This window comes from Rhinatrema bivittatum, chromosome 1 (genome assembly GCF_901001135.1).
Source record: "Rhinatrema bivittatum chromosome 1, aRhiBiv1.1, whole genome shotgun sequence".
Lineage (NCBI taxonomy): Eukaryota > Metazoa > Chordata > Amphibia > Gymnophiona > Rhinatrematidae > Rhinatrema > Rhinatrema bivittatum.
In genome coordinates, this window is record NC_042615.1 from 389,674,257 (window position 1) to 389,695,077 (window position 20,821).

Sequence of the window (20,821 nt, forward strand, 5' to 3'; positions counted from 1 at the left end):
GGAAAGTGTTATTCCTTTTGGCTATTACTTCAGCTCGCAGGGTTAGTGAATTACAGGCCCTAGTTACCTATCCGCCTTACACTAAGCTCCTGCGGGACCGGGCGGTACTCCGCACTCACCCTAAATTTTTACCTAAGGTAGTTTCTGAGTTTCATATCAATCAATCCATCATACTACCTATCTTTTTTCCCAGGCCCCACTCCAACTCTGGAGAGCAGACCCTGCATACCCTAGACCAGTGATGGCCAACCTTTTGAGCTCAGTGTGTCAAAATTCATTAAAAAACCGAGCATAACTCGGGTGGTGTGTCACTTCTAGAAAAATCCATAATTTTGTGATATTTGTAGCTCTAATCAACAAAGTTATAATTTTAATATATATACTGTATTTGTTAATAAAGCAAAAACAAATAATTCTTTACCTTACCTGCTTAGTGACTTTTTTGTTGCTGAATTTCATTGGCTAAATCTTCAATTGAAGGTTGGTATTTCGTACACTTCAAGTCCAAGCAAGCGTTACAAACTTCATCTGTCAGTCGGTTTCTTTTATTGGCTCCCATTCATGTTCACAACACTCCCTCCCCATCTCCCAGGCATGCACACATTCATTCTCACACACACAGACCCCCCAGGCAGGCACCCATGCATTCACACACATACACCCCCAGGCAGAGTCCCATTCATACACATTCACACACTAAAGGTAGACCCCCCCCTCTCTTTCTTTGCCAGCAACCTCAGAACCTCTCTCATTCCTCTGCTGCCACTGTCACTGATGCCGCGTGGCTATTGCGGAGGTGCCGATTGCTGCTACTGACACTGAAGTCCATTCTGCTGCCTCCTCTGTGCAGGCCCCGTGGGCTTCCACTTTCTCCATGCTGATCTCGTACATTGTGAGATCCGTTGAGAAAGTGCTATTCTTGCACATTCCCAAAGAGTACATGTGCCAATCACTAAAAAGTACATTTTTTTTTTTTTTTGCCTTTGCTGTCTGATCTTAGTTTTCTAATTGGTTGGTCACAGGCTTTTTTTTCACCTTCCCTTTCTTATTTTTTTGCCAATTCCTTTTATATTGTCTTTTTTTCTGTTTCTTTTTTCTCCATCTTCTTCCCTCAAACACACAGTCAGGTTCTCATTCTCACATGCATTTCTCTTTCTCACACACACAGGCTCTCACTGGCACATGCTCTCTCTCATACAATCATTCATATACACAGGTTCTCACTTGCACATGCTCTCTCATACAATCATTCATACACACAGGCTCTCACTGGCACATGCTCTCTCTCATACAATCATTCATACACACAGGCTCTCACTGGCACATGCTCTCTCATACAATCATTCATATACACAGGCTCTCACTGGCACATGCTCTCTCATACAATCATTCATATACACAGGCTCTCACTGGCACATGCTCTCTCTCATACAATCATTCATACACACAGGCTCTCACTGGCACATGCTCTCATACAATCATTCATACACAGGCTCTCACTGGCACATGCTCTCTCTCATACAATCATTCATACACACAGGCTCTCACTGGCACATGCTCTCTCATACAATCATTCATACACACAGGCTCTCACTGGCACATGCTCTCTCATACAATCATTCATACACACAGGCTCTCACTGGCACATGCTCTCTCTCATACAATCATTCATACACACAGGCTCTCACTGGCACATGCTCTCTCATACAATCTTTCATATACACAGGCTCTCACTGGCACATGCTCTCTCACACACACACACACACAGGCTCTCACATGCTGTCTCTGCAAACATTCAGGTCCTCTCTCTCAACTCACCTCATACATGCACTCTACGGGCCCTCAGCCTCTCTCTCACCTCTGGGCCTCCTCTTCACGGGTCGCCGCAGGATGGGCTCTGCAGCGGCCCTGATCTTCTCGGGCCGCGGCAGCCCTGCTACCGGGCCTCTTCCTCTTCTTGGGCCGCTGCGACTTGGGATTCGCAGCGACCCGCGGCGGCTCCTCCTCTTCTGCACGCGCTGATTCGCTTCCTCCTTCCTGCCCACGCGGCTCCGGCAACGTTTACTTCCGGGGCCGCACAGGCAGGAAGGAGGAGCATCAGCGCGTTGTCTTGAGCCTCATCGCTGCGACGCATGAGCCTCCCTGCGCCCGGGGGCATTGGTAGAGGGTAGGGGGAAACTAAAAAACACATTTAAAGGCTCGGCGCAGCTGAAAAAGAAAAGGCTCGGCGCAGCCAATAAAAAAAAAAAATAAATTCCTGATAGTCCTCGAAACGCTGCGCGTGTCAGCCAAAACGGCTCGGCGTGTCACCTCTGACACGCGTGTCATAGGTTAGCCATCACTGCCCTAGACTGTAAACGAGCTCTAGCTTTTTACCTAGACCGTACAGTTTCCCATAGGAAGAGCACTCAATTATTCGTCTCTTTCCATCCTAATAAGTTGGGACAACCTGTGGGTAAGCAGGCTCTTTCTTCCTGGTTGGCGGACTGCATTTCTTTTTGCTATGAGCAAGCTGGCATTCCTTTTCAAGACCGTGTTAAAGCACACTCTGTGAGGGCCATGGCGACGTCAGTGGCACACCTTCGATCGGTGCCGCTTCCTGACATCTGCAAAGCTGCAACCTGGAGTTCTCTCCATACCTTTGCAGCCCATTATTGTTTGGACAAGGCTGGAAGACAGGACTCCATCTTCGGCCAGTCTGTCTTGCGTAACCTTTTTCCAACCTGATGTACCAACACCCTTCCACCTACCCGGTTGGGTGCGGATGCCCTTTCCCAAATTTCTCCTCACTTATTGTGCCTGCTGCACACCATTGGGTACATTTGGTGCAAGTCGGGACATCCTCAGCTCGGTACTCACCCATTTGTGAGGACAACCATCCTGCTTGTCCTGTGAGAAAGCAAATGTTGCTTACCTGATGTAACAGGTGTTCTCACAGGACAGCAGGATGTTAGTCCTCACGAAACCCGCCCGCCTCCCCGCGGTGTTGGGTTCGTTTTATTCTTACTTTCTAGGCACTGCCTGTAGCTTTGAAAATCAGACTGAAGGGAGACCCCTGCTGGCTGCAGGGTCAGTGCCTTGCTGGGCATGCCCAGTAGGGGCCAGTCAAAGTTCTGTTTAAACTTTGACAGAAGTTTTCCGTGGTGGGCTCCATCCTCGATGTCACCCATTTGTGAGGACTAACATCCTGCTGTCCTGTGAGAACACCTGTTACATCAGGTAAGCAACATTTGCTATATACAGTTCTCAGATCTTGGTAAATGTATAAAAAGATATTTACCAATAAAGATTTAAATAGATCTCATTAGCTGATTATGGCAAGTATAGTTTTAGGACTGCCTTATCTCGGGTGTCCTTATTTTGTGTTTTGAGGACAGTTACATGCAATTGTGTTTTATTCAGTTTTGATCCATTCCAGCTTTACTATTCATGAATACGTACTGGAATGAAGCAAGGCAGGAAATGCATTGAACAGCAGGCCTTAGCAATTGTGATGACTCACAGTTAAAGAATTTCCCTATCAGATTTGTTTTCTAGCATAAGGGTTTATCCCAGGGAAACTGTATCATCTGCCTTGATTAGAGCATTTTGTAGAGTGAGACCAGTAGCCCTTGATTACCACAGAACACCACAGTCCCATCAAAGCACATGCACACCTTACTGTGACCCTTCCTATTGAGCTGGATTCAATAATGTAATTGCTTTGACTTGCAGGCAGTCCATACCAGCAGCAGATGTATTTAAAAAATAACTTGCAAGCAACTTGCAAATATTTGAACCAAATCAGGAGAGGGCACCACCGACACTCCATTAATGCCCTCAGCTCCATCCTAAGACCTGTCTCCCAGGACGCAGTGAGCCAGATTTTGTTGCACATTTTAAGCAGCTCCAGGAGCCCTCAGGATCAAGTATATTCTCAGGCAGGAGTAACTATTTCAGATGGCACTGGCTACCACCTCCAGGTTGTCCCAGTTATTTCAGCACAACTCCAATTGTTTTTTGTTTGTTTTTTTTTAACTTAGTTTCTCTATGAATTATGAATCTATAATATAAAAAGGTATCAAAAAAGTCATAAATAGCCCTGCTTTTAAAAGGTCACTAACTTTTCATTATTCTTTTCTCCATCCCTCTATAACTCTTATGCTTTTAAAGAGCTTAAATCTTTTTTTTTTTTGTTGGATGTTATGTTTATGTTGTTTTGTTTGCCATGCAATTAATTTTCCTCAACCAAATATTTAAAAATCACACCCTATATTTACCCCTCTCTCAATCATTTAAAGGGAAAAAAATTTTTGACAGTCTAATCCTCCTTTTTCATAGGTGTAATCTATAGCTCACTTTCTTTCCCCTCTCCCCCCAAAAATGAAAAACACATAAATGCATTCCAATAGGAGATACACACATCTATTACTAATATCCCCTCACCAAATTCCCCCACTTCGGAGATACAGACCTCAAAACCCATCTACTCTACCCATTTTTCCTATAGCTTTTCCCACTCTTCTCTTTGCCAAGGATCTCATCCCATGCTGCTTTATTTCAATTCCAATACCAGGTCTACTCTATAATCCAATTTTGGGAAGCCCTTCCATGCATCCTCCATCCTTTATGCACTTAGCAAGTCCAACAATCTACCGTATTTTACTGTCTCAGCAACACATTGAAATGGTGTCTTAAGAGCAGTTAAAGGCCATTTTCTTTGTAATTAAAAACGGGTTCAAAACTGATTTCCATAGAGACAGCTAATTTTGCTGTGTTACATCTATATTGAAAACCATTTTGAATTTGGTTACACAAGCATGAAGTTTACGGCAAAGAAATATTTTACTACATGCAGGCAATTAACTTTGAAATCTTTTAAACTAGTCCTCTGCAATCGCCCTGAATCAAGTGTAGAGACTCAGGACAATCATCTCACCTGAAGTAGACCTGGATTAGTTTAAGAGGTGTCATCTGTGACACCACAATACAGGCCAGACAGATCCAGCAAGAATGACAGTCAAACATGTGACTTAATCATTATCTTCAGTATCCCTCAAAATGTTGCATTAATACTTGTGTTATATATGGCGAGTTAACCAATTGACCACAACAGCAAGAACTTCAAAATATTAACTCCCCAAAAGATATTTCTCATTGCAGCACAAAGTAAATTAAATATCTTAGCACAATTACATTTAAATATGACCATGTTTATGGTTTTTTCCCCAGTTATAAAAATGCAATTAGCACAGATAAACATTGCACAAGCATGTCTCAAATAACTGCTGATCACGCATGTGAGGAAGCCATCTTTATCAAGTAAAGTCTTTAGTAATTAGAAGTGTAATGACAGAAGAGCAATGGTCATGAATTGTACCTTTCTTTGGATTTGGTGTCTTCTGTAAGCCCTCTGTTTTGGCAAGCGCAGCCTCTTTCTCTTTCCATCGTCGAATCTGCTCCTCCCGCATCTTGAAGAAAAGGATCTGTTTCTGCTCCTCACTGAGCTCTGCCAGGAGCTCAGGGTCAATGTACATTTCAGCTAATATCTGTTTCAGCATAGCTGCAGCTTCCAGTAATTAGCACTTGCTGGTTAATGTTTCAGATGAGGCTCCAGATAATGGTCTCCAAAAAAACTTCAGCGTGCTCAAAATAAAAAATATTCAAAAAAAGTCACCTAGTCATAGCTAGGAGTTTTGAAGGACTAAAATCAAAACTTCATCTTCATGACATTCTACTCAAGTACAGTTTTCCTGCAAAAAAATAAAAATAAAATAAAGGAGGAGAAGTAAATGAGAAAAGCATAAAACCTATCCTTAAGATTTATTTTATTTAAACAAAAATGACTGATGCAGCTCTTAAAGAGCATTGCCCCTTTCTGCTGAAAGCAAAAATGGAAAATAACTTTTCTGTGAAGTCAAGATCATTTCATAGCCCAAAGAAGCATTTCTTGTGTTGGCCCAATGGCCCCACTAGCAGTGCTATGTTATAGACATACAGGAGACCCTGCTATCACATCAGTAGAAGGTGCAGATACTGCGGAAGCATTTTCAGCTTCAAAGGGTGAAGGAATAGAAAAGGGGTATAAAGAAGTCCAACCGTCACACACCAATGTCATCTAGGAGTGGAATTCAATATGCATGCCTACTAGGTTCCAAAGGGAAGCGTGGGCTGTGGCTCTCTACCAAGGGCTGTCAATACAATGGCTGGATTATAACAGAGAGGGAGAGGAAGGGTGGGGGAATAAAACATGGACCAAAACAAAACATAAGGTAGCTGCAGATTAAGGGGCAGGGCAGTGTAGTTCCAGTTGGGGCCATGCAAAATTGACCAAGAAGTCCAAAAGGGAATGCAAACTGCTACAAAATAAAGAAATATACCCTGATGCTTAACTAAGGTAACTACTCCACCTCCCACAAAACACACACAGACTACTATTCCAAAGGCCTTATTCAAAAAATACAAACATTTCCCCTATTCTGTCCCTATGAAAAAGAAAATACTGAATAAGATAACAAATCTTTAAAAAAATATAAATAAATAAAGCAAGCCCAAATTGCACACAATCCCTTCTGAATAGTCTTAAAGTCCAGCTCCAAAGCTAGCTAGACCCAGTTTCATACTGGATGCAGTCACCCAGCCCAGAGATAAGGCTGAATTTCTTTTACTAACTACAGAAAGCACAAAATGATTTTGTACAACAGTTGCTTGGTCTGACTCATTCATACCAGAGAGACACTAGAAGCATTAGATATGGACAGTTTGATGGGCTCACTGCTCTACAGTTAAGAATCGGGGTATTCTAAAGTAATCAGGCCTTGTGTGGCTGAATAACCTGCCACTTAACTGGATATCTTCCCTCAACCCAAATTCCAAATCTCAATGTTGCTGCCTCCTCCCCAAAGTACCCAAGTCAGAATTTTTTTAAATATAGGGGCCAGGGTCAGCACCAGCTTCACCCGTCCCCCCTCTCCCTACTTCCAAGTTCCATCTTTTAATCTACGGGTGCCCTCCTTCCACCCAGCTCTTCCGCTCCCCATACTTTAAAATACTGGTTGCTCTTCAGCCCTGATCATGGTAACCTCCTACCATGAAACCGGCCCATCACGTCTGTTGTCACTAAGGAGCTATGTTGGAAGCGCAGACTTCCACTGTAGTTTTATGAATACTACAAGGGAAGCCTGCGCTTCCAACATAGCTCCTTAGTGACATCAGATGTTACTGGCCCGGGTCGCGGTAAGCGGATACTATGATTTGGGCACTTTCAGGAAGATACAACAGGGTAATGCCTTGGAGATTGGTTTGAGGGAGGAAGGGGGGGGGGGGGCGGTCTAGTTGGTCCTGTAGGCCTGTGGTGTTTTTTCTTCACTAGGATTGTCACTTAACTGGATATCTTCAAAAGATATCGGGTTAAGTGGCAGGTTACCCAGCCACATAAAGGTCAGAACTTTATACAAAACCAGTTATATTCAAAAAGGAGTATTTGGTTATGTTTAAAGTTATCCGGCTGCTGCTACCATGTAACTTTAAATCGGGGATATTCATCCTACTGAATATCCAGGACAAATCATCCAGCTAACCTTAGCCAGATAACTTGTCCATTAAACGTCCTACTGAATATGGACCACCTAGTTGATAAGTAAGCTTTTCAATAATTGCAATATTAACCAATTATTTTTTCCTGTGTGACACACTTGGAGGCCCCTTCCAAAACAGAGCTGTATTATATCTAGCTGCCAGCATACATTGGGTTATAAAAGTTTTCCCAGCACCCAAACAGAAGTCATGATGTCTTCAATAAGCCCAAAAGTCCCAACATTGGGGTAAATGAGTTGCAACCACATATCTTAATTTCAGCCTCTACTTGGTCCCAAAACAGAGATTATTAATGAACAGACCAACCAAATATGAAAATGTACCCTGCTGACCACATCTCCTCCAACATATAGGAGAATTACCATTACCGGACTTCCCCCCATCTCCTCCGAAAAGGGCATTCCAGGCACCCACCACCCTTTCCATGAAAAAGTATTTCCAAGGCTAATCTCCTGGCATTTCATGACCCCTAAATTCCACAGCTACTTTCCACTGAAAAAGGTTTTGGAATGCTGCTCAGGTATTTAAAAGTCTATATCCTATTCCCCTGTATGGTACGCAAGTCAAACTTGCTTAAACGAATACCTCTGCTGCTAGGGGGTTCTTTGCATTTTTGAGAGGAGGTTTATTTATTGGATTTCTTGTTGGAAGTTTTGTTATTGGGTGGGAATGTATTTGTTTGATTTAGTTATGCAATGCAGTCTGGCTCTCTCTGGTGAGAGGAGATGTGATAGACTACATTAGGGTCTTTTAAGTTTTGTTTTTTTTATGTGTTTATGTCACTAACATGTTTCTAGAAGAATCAGAGGGTTCCTGCTCTTCAGGTTTAAGCAGAATTCAGCGAGAGGTCAGTGAGTTCTGTGTAAGGGCAGAGCTCTTGCAAGCTGCAGGCCTCCTCTCTATTAAGGAGGGGTGAAAGGGGGATGTAGAGAACCGGTGCAGCAAAGGAGATAAGGTAGTAACTAGAGAAGGTAATTTCCTTCGAGGGAGAATGGGTTGGGTTTAGTGAGAATCTATATAAGATACCCCCAGGCATCTGCTGGGTGTTGTCTTGAGAGTTCTGAGAAAGACAGGGCTTGTGAGACATCCAAGGATATTTGAAGCAAGGAATAGGAAAGGTTCCAAGCTGAGGAAAAAGGTTTTAGGCAGCCTACTAAAGGGAAGACACCCTATCAAATACAAGGGTAAGATCCTTGTCTGGGAAAGCTCCAGCACATTGAACTATTCATGAATGATACTGTCCCGTGGGCCTTGGGGCTGAAGTGTTGTGTGAATAGGATTCCTTCTGCTCAGAAAAGGAGTGTTTCATTTTTTGTGGGACTGTATATCTAGCTATTCTGTTTAAGACTTGCCATTTTTCTGTCTGCCCTTTAGCTTTACAAATAAATTTAATTTGGCAACCAACATCAGTGTGGTCATTGGACTGTATTGAACTGTGGGCAATTCTTCCCCTAGGCCTCCCAGAGTCAGTCTGGTCCCCACTGGCAATCTCTGGTGGACTTTATCCGATTCCAGGTCTGCGGCAGTGGCAATCAATTCCCTATGTAGTCTCTGAAGGTGACCCCCGAGAAAAGGAGGATTACAATTGTATTTTTATCTTTATAATGAAAACTGCTTTGAGTACCTTTAAGGGAGTGTAAACTGTGGCTTCACACTCTTACCAAGCATTTTCCTTTTCAGCTCCTGGGGTATTTTTGCATTTTTTGGATCCTCCCTAGTTGTTTGGCCATTCTCCCTGGTTTTGGGGATTGATCATTACTCCCCTACATAAACTGGGCTTGAGCATGCTCAGATCAGTTCTGATGTTGGAATTGCTTGGCAACCTTTTTAGAGTTTGTGGCTTGGTCATTTTTGGTGCTGGAGAGCCCCAGTGGGTCCCCAGCCTACTACAAATGGGATAGGAGGAAGAAATCCTATTTTTTGTGCCCTCCTGGTTCAGAAGAGCCTTTTCCTGTGTGCAGAGGTGAAGAAAGGAGAGATTTTTAGATTTCTAGAATGTGGGCCGGTTTGAGAGTTTTCTCCAGCTTGAAGGGAAGCCCCTCTTTCAGGGTAGGCGCAGTTTTGACGCTGCCTGCCTATCTAACATTCAGAGGGGATTGCAGTGCTCAGGAAGAGAGTTCTGAGCCAAAGAGAAGTTGCTGTGGGGGGTTTCCCATTTGGAGGAGCTGTTTCTCTTTTCCAATATTTGAAGGACACTGGTTTAGGCTAAGGATGGACTAGGAGACTGATCTTGGAAGTGACTATTTTGCTTTTCATGATGGATTTTTGCAATCGATCATCGCATGGATACTTTTCTTTAAATTATAGTAAAATTTTTATTTTGAACACCACTTTGTCTGTTACACAAGTTTGTTTTTTTATTCCATCCTTGGCTCATCTACTGAAGAGAGTGTTATCCCAGTGAGTACAGTGTGGACACAGAGTGAGAGACTGAATGAAAATGCTATTAGCATTGTGGATCCAGGAGGCTGTGATTCTCCTCCCTGCATGTGGAACCCTGGGGCCCAGGGCCGAAAGTCTGGATGTGTAAGAGAAGGAGAGTCCAGGAAGGTGAGAAAGGCCCTGGGCATTGCTGTAACCTCTGTATTAGGTATTCTGAAACCAAGAGGGGGGGGTTACAGGAGAAAAAAGTGTTCTAAGTGTCCAAAAATGAAATGAAAAGCTGTCAAATTCCATCCTCTATTTGCATTACCTGTATGTAACCACTCTGATGGCTAAACCCAGATAATAGTTCCAGAGACCATATCTCAAATATGAATTTCAGGTGAAACACCCCCACCATGCAACAAGATGTTATTCCACTGTTTCCTATGTGAGGAGAAGTTTACTTCCAAGGCCCTTTACATTGATAAGTCTAATTCCCAGTTTAAGACTCTGTTTACAGCATTGATGATAAAAGCGCAAAACTAGTATTGCGATCATTGTTAAATGAAACACAGTTTTTGGTGGTTCCTAACAATACTTTTACTGATAGGTTTTAAGATGAATAAAGCTTGTTACAGCCGATTAATTCACTTTTAGATAGTACAAGTGCTTTTAAATAAGTTTGTCACTTCTTACAGTCTAGTTTAAGGTTTAAGATTTTAAACCAATTGATTTAGTCCGTAGATTGATGATTTCTTCCCTCCCATAGTAACAGGACAAGTTGATTGCTTCCCTCCCAGTGCAGGTGAAATGTTAAAAGATAAATGACAATGCAAAAAGAATTCTCTCTCTTACCTCTTCCATGCTATCTCCTCACAGTACCTGAATGGCATAAGTCCCACGCTTCATCTCCTTTTCAGTATTAAGGCAATACCTTTTGCTCCTCCTCTCCAAATCTCCAGTAGATGTATGAACCCACAGAAGGTTCCAGGAACAACCACCCTTTCTCCTCCTTCCTACCAGGATGACTGCAAGTCATCCTTCTCCTTGGATCCTGATGATCTCAGGTCCCACTTTCAAGAAGGGAATCTCTCCCATTTGATGGCAGAGCACAAAACAACAATATTGAGTCCCTAATTAATAGGTAGTCCAAGCTTGGGGAAATCAATTTAAGAATACAGAATGGATTAGGAAGGTGGAAAAAAACTCCCATCCAAATAAAGAAGCTCCATGGAGGTATCAATTCAGAGAATTTGGAGGACAGCTAGAACATGCTGCCCTACAAAAGAAAATAGAGCCTTGCCACCATCTTATTGTGTGGATTCCCTAAGTACAAGATGAGCTTACTATTTTCTAGAGATGTGATTTGGCCGAACCTTTTGGTTTGGCCTTCATTATAGGACTGCCACAGGAAATTTTGTTTTCCCGCGGTTTGGGCCGATTTTTTTTTTCAGCTGCCCCGAAACGAAAAAAAACCAAACCCACCCCAACCCTTCAAATTTAATTACAACCCTCCCGACCCCCTGGAACTTGCCAAAAGTCCCTGGTGGTCCAGCGGGGGTCCCGGGAGCGATCTCCCGCTCTCAGGCCGTCAGCTGCCAGTAATCAAAATGGTGCCGGTGGCTCTTTGCCCTTCCCATGTGACAGGAGTTACCGGTGCCCATGGCCCGGGCCCGGTAGCGCCTGTCACATGGATGGCTCCCATACACACACACCCTTTTGCCAGGCTCCCATTCACACACACACACATGCACCCTTTTGCCAGGCTCCCATTTACACACACACACACGCACCCTTTTGCCAGGCTCCCATTCACACACACACCCTTTTGCCAGGCTCCCATTCACACACACACACACACACACACCCTTTTGCCAGGCTCCCATTCACACACACACCCCTTTTGCCAGGCATAGAAATCAGAAAAAGGAAAAAAAGTTAGAAAGAAAAAAAAAAAAACAAACAAACCCAGAAAGCATTAAAACAACCAAGGTAGAGAAAAAAAACAAATCTAGCTTAGGTACTGGAATCTTACTTTATCAATTACTAAATGTTTTATATTCTATGTGTAGTTTATTTGTATTTATTGTGTGTATTTTATTTGCATTTATTAGTATCTATCAATACTACAGTACTCAGTACTATTTTCTGCATGTGGCATAAAATACACCATATAGTATTTTTGCCATAGGTCATGGGATCTCATTTAATATCATCATAAGTTTATTTTCTGTAACACGTTAGTGTATTTTAACTTTGAAGGGGATTTTATGTTCATATTTTTATCTGTTGAGCACTGATGAGCAAGTAGGATATACATTTTTTAAATGAACGAATGATGTGAGAAGTGAGGTAGGTAGGGTAATGTTCACTTGCATTAGTCCTCCTTTATCTCCTCTGAAGTGAGCCAAGTAAACTTGGCCTATTTGGCACTTCTTTCTTTCTTCCCCAGATCTTCAAATTGGTGCCTACTTGTTGAAAAGAGACAATAAAGCACTACAAAAAAAAAAAAAAAAAAAAAAGATGCCCTCCAGCTAGCTCAGCACTGCCACTTCTACAACATCAATGTCACTTCCTGCTTGATTTAATTTGAATTCAGCAGCATCAGTGTGGAGGGGAGGGGGAGAGCGTGTACACGCACGCTTGTTATATTCAGGCCAATACAGAACAGTGCACTCAGGCCAAGCACACCATTAGCCCCCATTTGGACGCGCGTTTTTGACACACTATTATCACCCCTTATACAGTAAGAGGGTAATACGCGTGGAAAATGCGCAGCCAACCCCCCCCCCGAAACTAATAGTGCGCATCACATGCAAATGCATGTTGATGAGCCTATTAGTCACGCTCAATACAGAAAGTAAAATGTGCGGCCAAGCTGCACATTTTACTCTCAGAAATTAACTCCTGCCAAAGTGTACAGAAAAGCAGAAAAAATTGCTTTTCTATACATAGCGATATTAAGTCGGAGGCCCCAACAATTAAAAAAAAAAAAAAAAATCTGCCCGCGGGTTGGAAAACAGATGCCATTCACAGACACTTCCCCCTCCCCTTTTGCCAGGCTCCCATTCACACACACAACCCCCCCCTTTTGCCAGGCTCCCATTCACACACACACCCCCCCCTTTTGCCAGGCTCCCATTCACACACACCCCCCTTTTGCCAGGCTCCCATTCACACTCACACACCCCTTTTGCCAGGCTCCCATTCACACTCACACACACATACACCCCCCCCCTTTTGCCAGGCTCCCATTCACACACACACACATACACCCCCCCCTTTTGCCAGGCTCCCATTCACACACACACACCCCCCCTTTTGCCAGGCTCCCATTCACACACACACACACCCCCCTTTTGCCAGGCTCCCATTCACACACACACACACCCCCTTTTGCCAGGCTCCCATTCACACACACACACCCCCCCTTTTGCCAGGCTCCCATTCACACACACACACCCCCCCTTTTGCCAGGCTCCCATTCACACACACACACACACCCCCCCCTTTTGCCAGGCTCCCATTCACATACACACACACACACACACCCCCTTTTGCCAGGCTCCCATTCACACACACACACACACCCCCCCCCCTTTTGCCAGGCTCCCATTCACACACACACACCCCCCTTTTGCCAGGCTCCCATTCCACACCCCCCCCCCCTTTTGCCAGGCTCCCATTCACACCCCCCCCCCCTTTTGCCAGGCTCCCATTCACACACCCCCCCATCCTTTTGCCAGGCTCCCATTCACACACACACCCCTTTTGCCAGGCTCCCATTCACACTCACACACACACACACACCCCTTTTGCCAGGCTCCCATTCACACACACACATACACCCCCCCCTTTTGCCAGGCTCCCATTCACACACACACACACACCCTTTGCCAGGCTCCCATTCACACACACACACAACCCTCCCTTTTTCCAGGCTCCCATTCACACCCCCCCCTTTTGCCAGGCTCCCATTCACACCCCCCCCCCTTTTGCCAGGCTCCCATTCACACACACACACACCCTCCCTTTTGCCAGGCTCCCATTCACACCCCCCCCCCCTTTTGCCAGGCTCCCATTCACACCCCCCCCTTTTGCCAGGCTCCCATTCACACACACACACACACACACCCTTTTGCCAGGCTCCCATTCACACACACACACACCCTCCCTTTTTCCAGGCTCCCATTCACACCCCCCCCTTTTGCCAGGCTCCCATTCACACCCCCCCCCCTTTTGCCAGGCTCCCATTCACACACACACACACCCTCCCTTTTGCCAGGCTCCCATTCACACCCCCCCCCCCCCTTTTGCCAGGCTCCCATTCACACCCCCCCCCTTTTGCCAGGCTCCCATTCACACCCCCCCCCCTTTTGCCAGGCTCCCATTCACACACCCCCTCCCCTTTTGCCAGGCTCCCATTCACACACCCCCCCCCTTTTGCCAGGCTCCCATTCACACACACCCCCCCCCTTTTGCCAGGCTCCCATTCACACACACCCCCCCCCTTTTGCCAGGCTCCCATTCACACACACACCCCCCCTTTTGCCAGGCTCCCATTCACACACACACCCCCCCTTTTGCCAGGCTCCCATTCACACACACACCCCTTTTGCCAGGCTCCCATTCACACACACACACACACACCTTTTGCCAGGCTCCCATTCACACTCACACACACACACACCCCCCCCTTTTGCCAGGCTCCCATACACACACACACACCCTTTTGCCAGGCTCCCATACACACACACACACACCCTTTTGCCAGGCTCCCATACACACACACACACCCTTTTGCCAGGCTCCCATACACACACACACACACCCTTTTGCCAGGCTCCCATACACACACACACACACCCTTTTGCCAGGCTCCCATACACACACACACACACCCTTTTGCCAGGCTCCCATACACACACACACCCTTTTGCCAGGCTCCCATACACACACACACACACCCTTTTGCCAGGCTCCCATTCACACACACACACACACACCCTCCCTTTTGCCAGGCTCCCATTCACACACACACACACACACCCTCCCTTTTGCCAGGCTCCCATTCACACACACACACACACACACCCTCCCTTTTGCCAGGCTCCCATTCACACACACACACCCTCCCTTTTGCCAGGCTCCCATTCACACACACACACACCCTCCCTTTTGCCAGGCTCCCATTCACACACACACACACCCTCCCTTTTGCCAGGCTCCCATTCACACACACCCTCCCTTTTGCCAGGCTCCCATACACACACACACCCCCCCCCCCCTTTTGCCAGGCTCCCATACACACACACACACCCCCCCCCCTTTTGCCAGGCTCCCATACACACACACACACACACACACACCCCCCCTTTTGCCAGGCTCCCATACACACACACACACCCCCCCCCCCTTTTGCCAGGCTCCCATACACACACACACACCCCCCCCCTTTTGCCAGGCTCCCATACACACACACACACACACACCCCCCCCCTTTTGCCAGGCTCCCATACACACACACACACACACCCCCCCCCTTTTGCCAGGCTCCCATACACACACACCCCCCCCCCCCTTTTGCCAGGCTCCCATATACACACCCCCCCCCCCTTTTTGCCAGGCTCCCATATACACACACACCCCCCCCCCTTTTGCCAGGCTCCCATACACACACACACCCCCCCCCCTTTTTGCCAGGCTCCATCACACACACACCCCCCCCCTTTTGCCAGGCTCCCATCACACACACACACACACCCCCCCTTTTTGCCAGGCTCCCTCACACACACACACACCCCCCCCCTTTTGCCAGGCTCCCATTCACACACCCACACCACCCCCCTTTTGCCAGGCTCCCATTCACACACACACACACACACCCCCTTTTGCCAGGCTCCCATTCACACACACACACACACCCCCTTTTGCCAGGCTCCCATTCACACACACACACCCCCCTTTTGCCAGGCTCCCATTCACACACACACACACACACACCCTTTTGCCAGGCTCCCATTCACACACACACACCCCCCCCCTTTTGCCAGGCTCCCATTCACACACACACACACACACACCCCCCTTTTGCCAGGCTCCCATTCACACACACACACACCCCCCCTTTTGCCAGGCTCCCATTCACACACACCCCCCCTTTTGCCAGGCTCCCATTCACACACACCCTCCCTTTTGCCAGGCTCCCATTCACACACACCCTCCCTTTTGCCAGGCTCCCATTCACACACACACACACCCTCCCTTTTGCCAGGCTCCCATTCACTCACACACACACACCCTCCCTTTTGCCAGGCTCCCATTCACTCACACACACACACACACCCTCCCTTTTGCCAGGCTCCCATTCACTCACACACACACACCCTCCCTTTTGCCAGGCTCCCATTCACTCACACACACACACCCTCCCTTTTGCCAGGCTCCCATTCACTCACACACACACACCCTCCCTTTTGCCAGGCTCCCATTCACACACACACACACACCCTCCCTTTTGCCAGGCTCCCATTCACACACACACACACACCCCCCTTTTGCCAGGCTCCCATTCACACACACACACACACACCCCCTTTTGCCAGGCTCCCATTCACACACACACACACACCCCCTTTTGCCAGGCTCCCATTCACACACACCCCCCCCCTTTTGCCAGGCTCCCATTCACACACACACCCCCTTTTGCCAGGCTCCCATTCACACACACACACCCCCTTTTGCCAGGCTCCCATTCTCTCATGTTTAAAAAGAATCATCTCCTATCAGCCAGCCATCTGGTCAGCCCATGTGAAATCAGTGACATCACCACAATTCACACAGTGCAGCAACTCACGTGTCATGACTGTTTGCATGAGATGTTGCATTGCATTGTGATGATAATTCATATCTTAACTCAGGAATAAATACTTCCTGGAAATTCCATGGCCTGTGTGCTGAAGGCAAGAGATTTCCCTGGATCAAAAGTGTGAAAACTTACCAGATCACAGAGTGATTGTTTGACTCAGTCACACAAGCAAGCACTAAGTCTTGTATGTAACTGCACTACACCTTCAGAAAACTTTTACAATCACACTTTTTTTTTAAAAAAAAAACTAGAAGGTTATCAAGAGAAGGGGCAGAGAAGAAATCCCAATCATTAGACAACAGAAAGTATGGGTGAAATTTGGGATCCATATGTACTCTACTTTGAAGAGAACTGTGGTTAGATTATCACTGCTGTAGGCTTTATGTACTAGGTATTGTACTAGGCTAGGTACTGAGGATAATGAGAACACACAAATGTGTGGAAAATCCCCAGACAGCTAAGAACCCCCCACTGCACCATAACCCCCAATAAATGCCAGTTAAAAATTGAGCTGCAAGAAAAAAAAAGGAAAAATAAAGAGGAGGAGGTCCTATAAGAGGCTGCCTGCCGCTAGGCTTTCATGTTTTAACACCGTACAGACAAAAGTATTTAGAATGCCATGAATACATTTTTTCCAGAAGCTGACATCATTAGATAATGATATCCTATTGCCAGATTTAGAATCCTCCCAAGCTTTACATTCCTTTTTGTTTTACCTTTCATCCTGAGATTCACTTTGCACTACCCCTTTTCAATCTGAGTAAAGATAGCTCAGAGAAGGACTACCAAAATAGTCTGCACAATATGCCCTAGAAAAAAAGAGACAAAGACCTAAATATGTACACATTAGAGGAAATGAAGGAAAGGGAATACGATGAAGGAGTGAATGTACAAGAGACAAGCATTCTCCAGTGGAAAGGAATACCTACCTGTTAGAAGGCTTAGAGTGAGGACAGTCAAGAGTAACTGCCATCATGTTTTGTGTGTGTCTATGATGTTTAAGTTTCTGATGTAAAATAAATTTTGAAAATTTCAGAAGCCCCCTTTTCCCCGCCTCACCATTATGAATATAAGTAAATTAGGGGCACTGACCTAATGATCTTAATCAGATCCCCAAGGAGGCATTGGATTGCTAACATAAAGCCTTAATACAGCAAGAACAACTGAAGAGTACACTTGGAAGTAGATTAAAAAAAAAAAAAAGGTATGTTGTCATAATTAAAACGATACAGTTTTGGGAATTAAAAAATGATATTAATCTATATTAAAAGCAAAGAGAATAGGAATTGGGTAGTTATACCAATAGAGGAATGGAGTGCACAGGCAAGCTAATATTTTGGAAAACAAATGTACAGGATAACTCTGCTGTTTTAAAATGGTCTGTGTTGTTTTCAGATACATCCTACATGGATGGAAAATCAAAAAACTAGAATTGACTTTCCAGTAAAAAACTGTAAAGAGCCAAAGACCTGGAGATTACAACCTTAGTACAAAAAGCCTTTTATAGCTGTTGCTGCCATTGCCAAAGTTACACTTTAAACAAGGGTGTTCATGCTAAGAATAAGTTTACTCAACCCAGTTTCCTATTATTTTTGGATGCTTTCTGGGTGCCAAAATAATCTGATTTGTATTGGAACACAGACAAAAGTGCAAAGGGGTGTATAGTGCTGCAAATTAACAGAAATCAGTCAGGCCCAAAACGTGCTTAACATGTTTGACAGTACATGCCCTACTTCTGGAAAGCAACTGGCGCTACTTTAGTTTTAAAGGAGGAGATCTCATATAAAGTACTGCATTTGCAGTGTTAGCCCAAGTAGATATAGAAGGTCAAACTGTAGGTCAGGCTTGGGCACGTGTGGCTCTTTCATTTGCAAATATGTGGCTCTTGCTCTCTGATAACCGAGTAACACTGCAGAAGACAGTGGGGAGAAACTGAAGCAGGAAGCAGATACCATGGATCACAGCAGAAAAGAGCCACTGTGCTCCAGCTTCCCCTCCTCCTCCTGACAGGTCTGTGCTGCAGGGACAGAAGAGAAAGGCTGAAGCAGGAATCAGAGTTTTCTCTGCTTACCCCTACTTTACTACTCACCTCTCTTCTTCCACCCTCCCACCACCCCAGAGGGGGTGATGTTGGAGCTGATAGCCAAAAGCCAGTCAGCTCCCTACTCCAGACCTCCTCACCCTGTTCAAACCCCCACCCCACCTGTTACCTGATGTACAACACTCTTCTCTGGTTTGCTATCTGGAGGAGAAAGGCTGCAGTGTACAAGCCCCAGAAGCTCAATGTGCTCCCATGACTTGGGATTCAGCTGATAGAGGGGAGGAAGGAATCCTCCAAAGCTCTAGTCAGGCCAGAATAATTTGGGATGAATGTTCATAGAGGGTGAATGTAGTTGATGAATACTTAGGGGAGCAGTGCATGAAGTAAATGCTTGACAAAGAAGCAGTGCAAGGAGGAGTGAATGCTTATGAAAAAAGAGATAAATGTTGCAAGAATTGGGGAGAACAGCACAAGGAGGAGCTTATGCTGTGCAGAAGATGGGGATGAATAGTTTCCCTCCCCATCTCCCTGAATTCAGAAATGAAATTTGACTGTGTGGCCCTTTATTTCTCCCCAAATTTTATACTGCCTCATGTTCTGTAACAAATGTAATGGGACCAGGGCCAGGATAAGTGTTGTATGAGAACCATGTGGAGGGAGTAGAGGTGGAATGAGAGAGCTAGGGATGGGGGTAGAAGGGATATAAAAGAAATAGTAAAGGCCAGATGTGAGAAAGTGAGGGGGTAAGGTATATGCTCAAAAAAACAAGTCTGTGGTGGTGAGTGAAAAAAAACAGGAATGGTGACAGGGAGGGGCAGAAGTAGTACTGAACAGGTGTGTGAGAAAGAGAGAGCATGGCAAAAAGGGGGGGGGGATGGGGGAGGGGAGTGTGCATGTGTAGATGACAATCATAGGAAGTGAAAGTGGAAAGGAAACTGTGAGAAAACTAGAGGTGTGATGAGAACCAGGGAAGTGACTGGAGGGAAAAGAATTTGAGAGACATATGCAACACTGGGGTGAATGCTTCTGGGGAGAGTGACTTGAAAAGGGGTGAATTTTGGGGGAGAGGTGATATGGCATGAGTGCCAGTAGGGGCAACGATGGAGGTGTATGTGAAAGACCCAGCAAGAGTGAGTAAGCGGGGGTAGAGATACTGAATACAGAAAAGCAGAAGGAATGGGGATAGAAGTGCTGATGTTGCAGCCACTTAGCCCTGTCATCGTTCTTGTGGGGTTTAGAGAATGTTATGCTGAGGCTGACTGAGAGCGTGATGGGGACAAGAGAGAAAAATAGACTGGGCAGAGCATAAATTGAGAGAAAGAAGATGTTGGTCAGACAAGTGGTGACAGGATGGTAGGATTGAGAGAGATACTGGTAGACACAGAGTTGAGGGGCAGAGAGACAGTGGGGTAAATGAGAAAGACTGGAGGGAGAATTGAGAGAAAGACGACAGGCAGGATGGAAGGATTGTAAGAGACTTGTGTGTGTGGGGGGGGGGGGGGAGATTAGGATTGAGAAAGGGACTGTTGGAAGCAGGAGCCTCCTCACCTCCCCCAACCCATCTTTTGATGAGGCTCTTTAGTACTGTGCAAATCCCGATTTCTTGGTTGGTTAAAAGTTGGCCACCTCTGCTGCAGGTGATATACTGACCTGATGAAGGGAGTATATGGTAGCTTTTAAAAATTAAACATTAAATCCAATAAAGAGCTAACCGCCTACAACTTATTTACTGAACTTTATTTCTAAGATAGAGATAAAAATTGTAAAAAGGAAACACAGAAGCTATCATACATTTGGGTGCACATGGACTTTGGACCAAAAGTACAAACTTGCACAACAGTAAAAACTGAAATTATCTTTTCACCCTATATCTATATGGAATTAAAAAGTTATAGTGAGATCAAAACAGAAGCTTTAGGCAAACAATTTTTTTTAGATAAAAACTATGTTAACTGCTGAGATTTTTCCTTCTA

General features: G+C 45.4%; 1 protein-coding gene across 5 annotated transcripts in view; it reads right to left on the bottom strand.

Annotated features, from left to right (window-relative positions):
* The window catches only part of SH2D4A (SH2 domain containing 4A), a 242,009-nt gene that overhangs the window by 214,786 nt on the left and 6,402 nt on the right, over positions 1 to 20,821 (bottom strand). For all 5 annotated transcript variants that reach the window (XM_029601684.1, XM_029601677.1, XM_029601672.1 and 2 more), the window contains one exon: positions 5,360 to 5,732. In XM_029601684.1, the coding sequence (XP_029457544.1) occupies positions 5,360 to 5,540 (181 nt within the window). In that variant the 5' untranslated portion in view covers positions 5,541 to 5,732. The remainder of the gene's footprint in view (positions 1 to 5,359; positions 5,733 to 20,821) is intronic.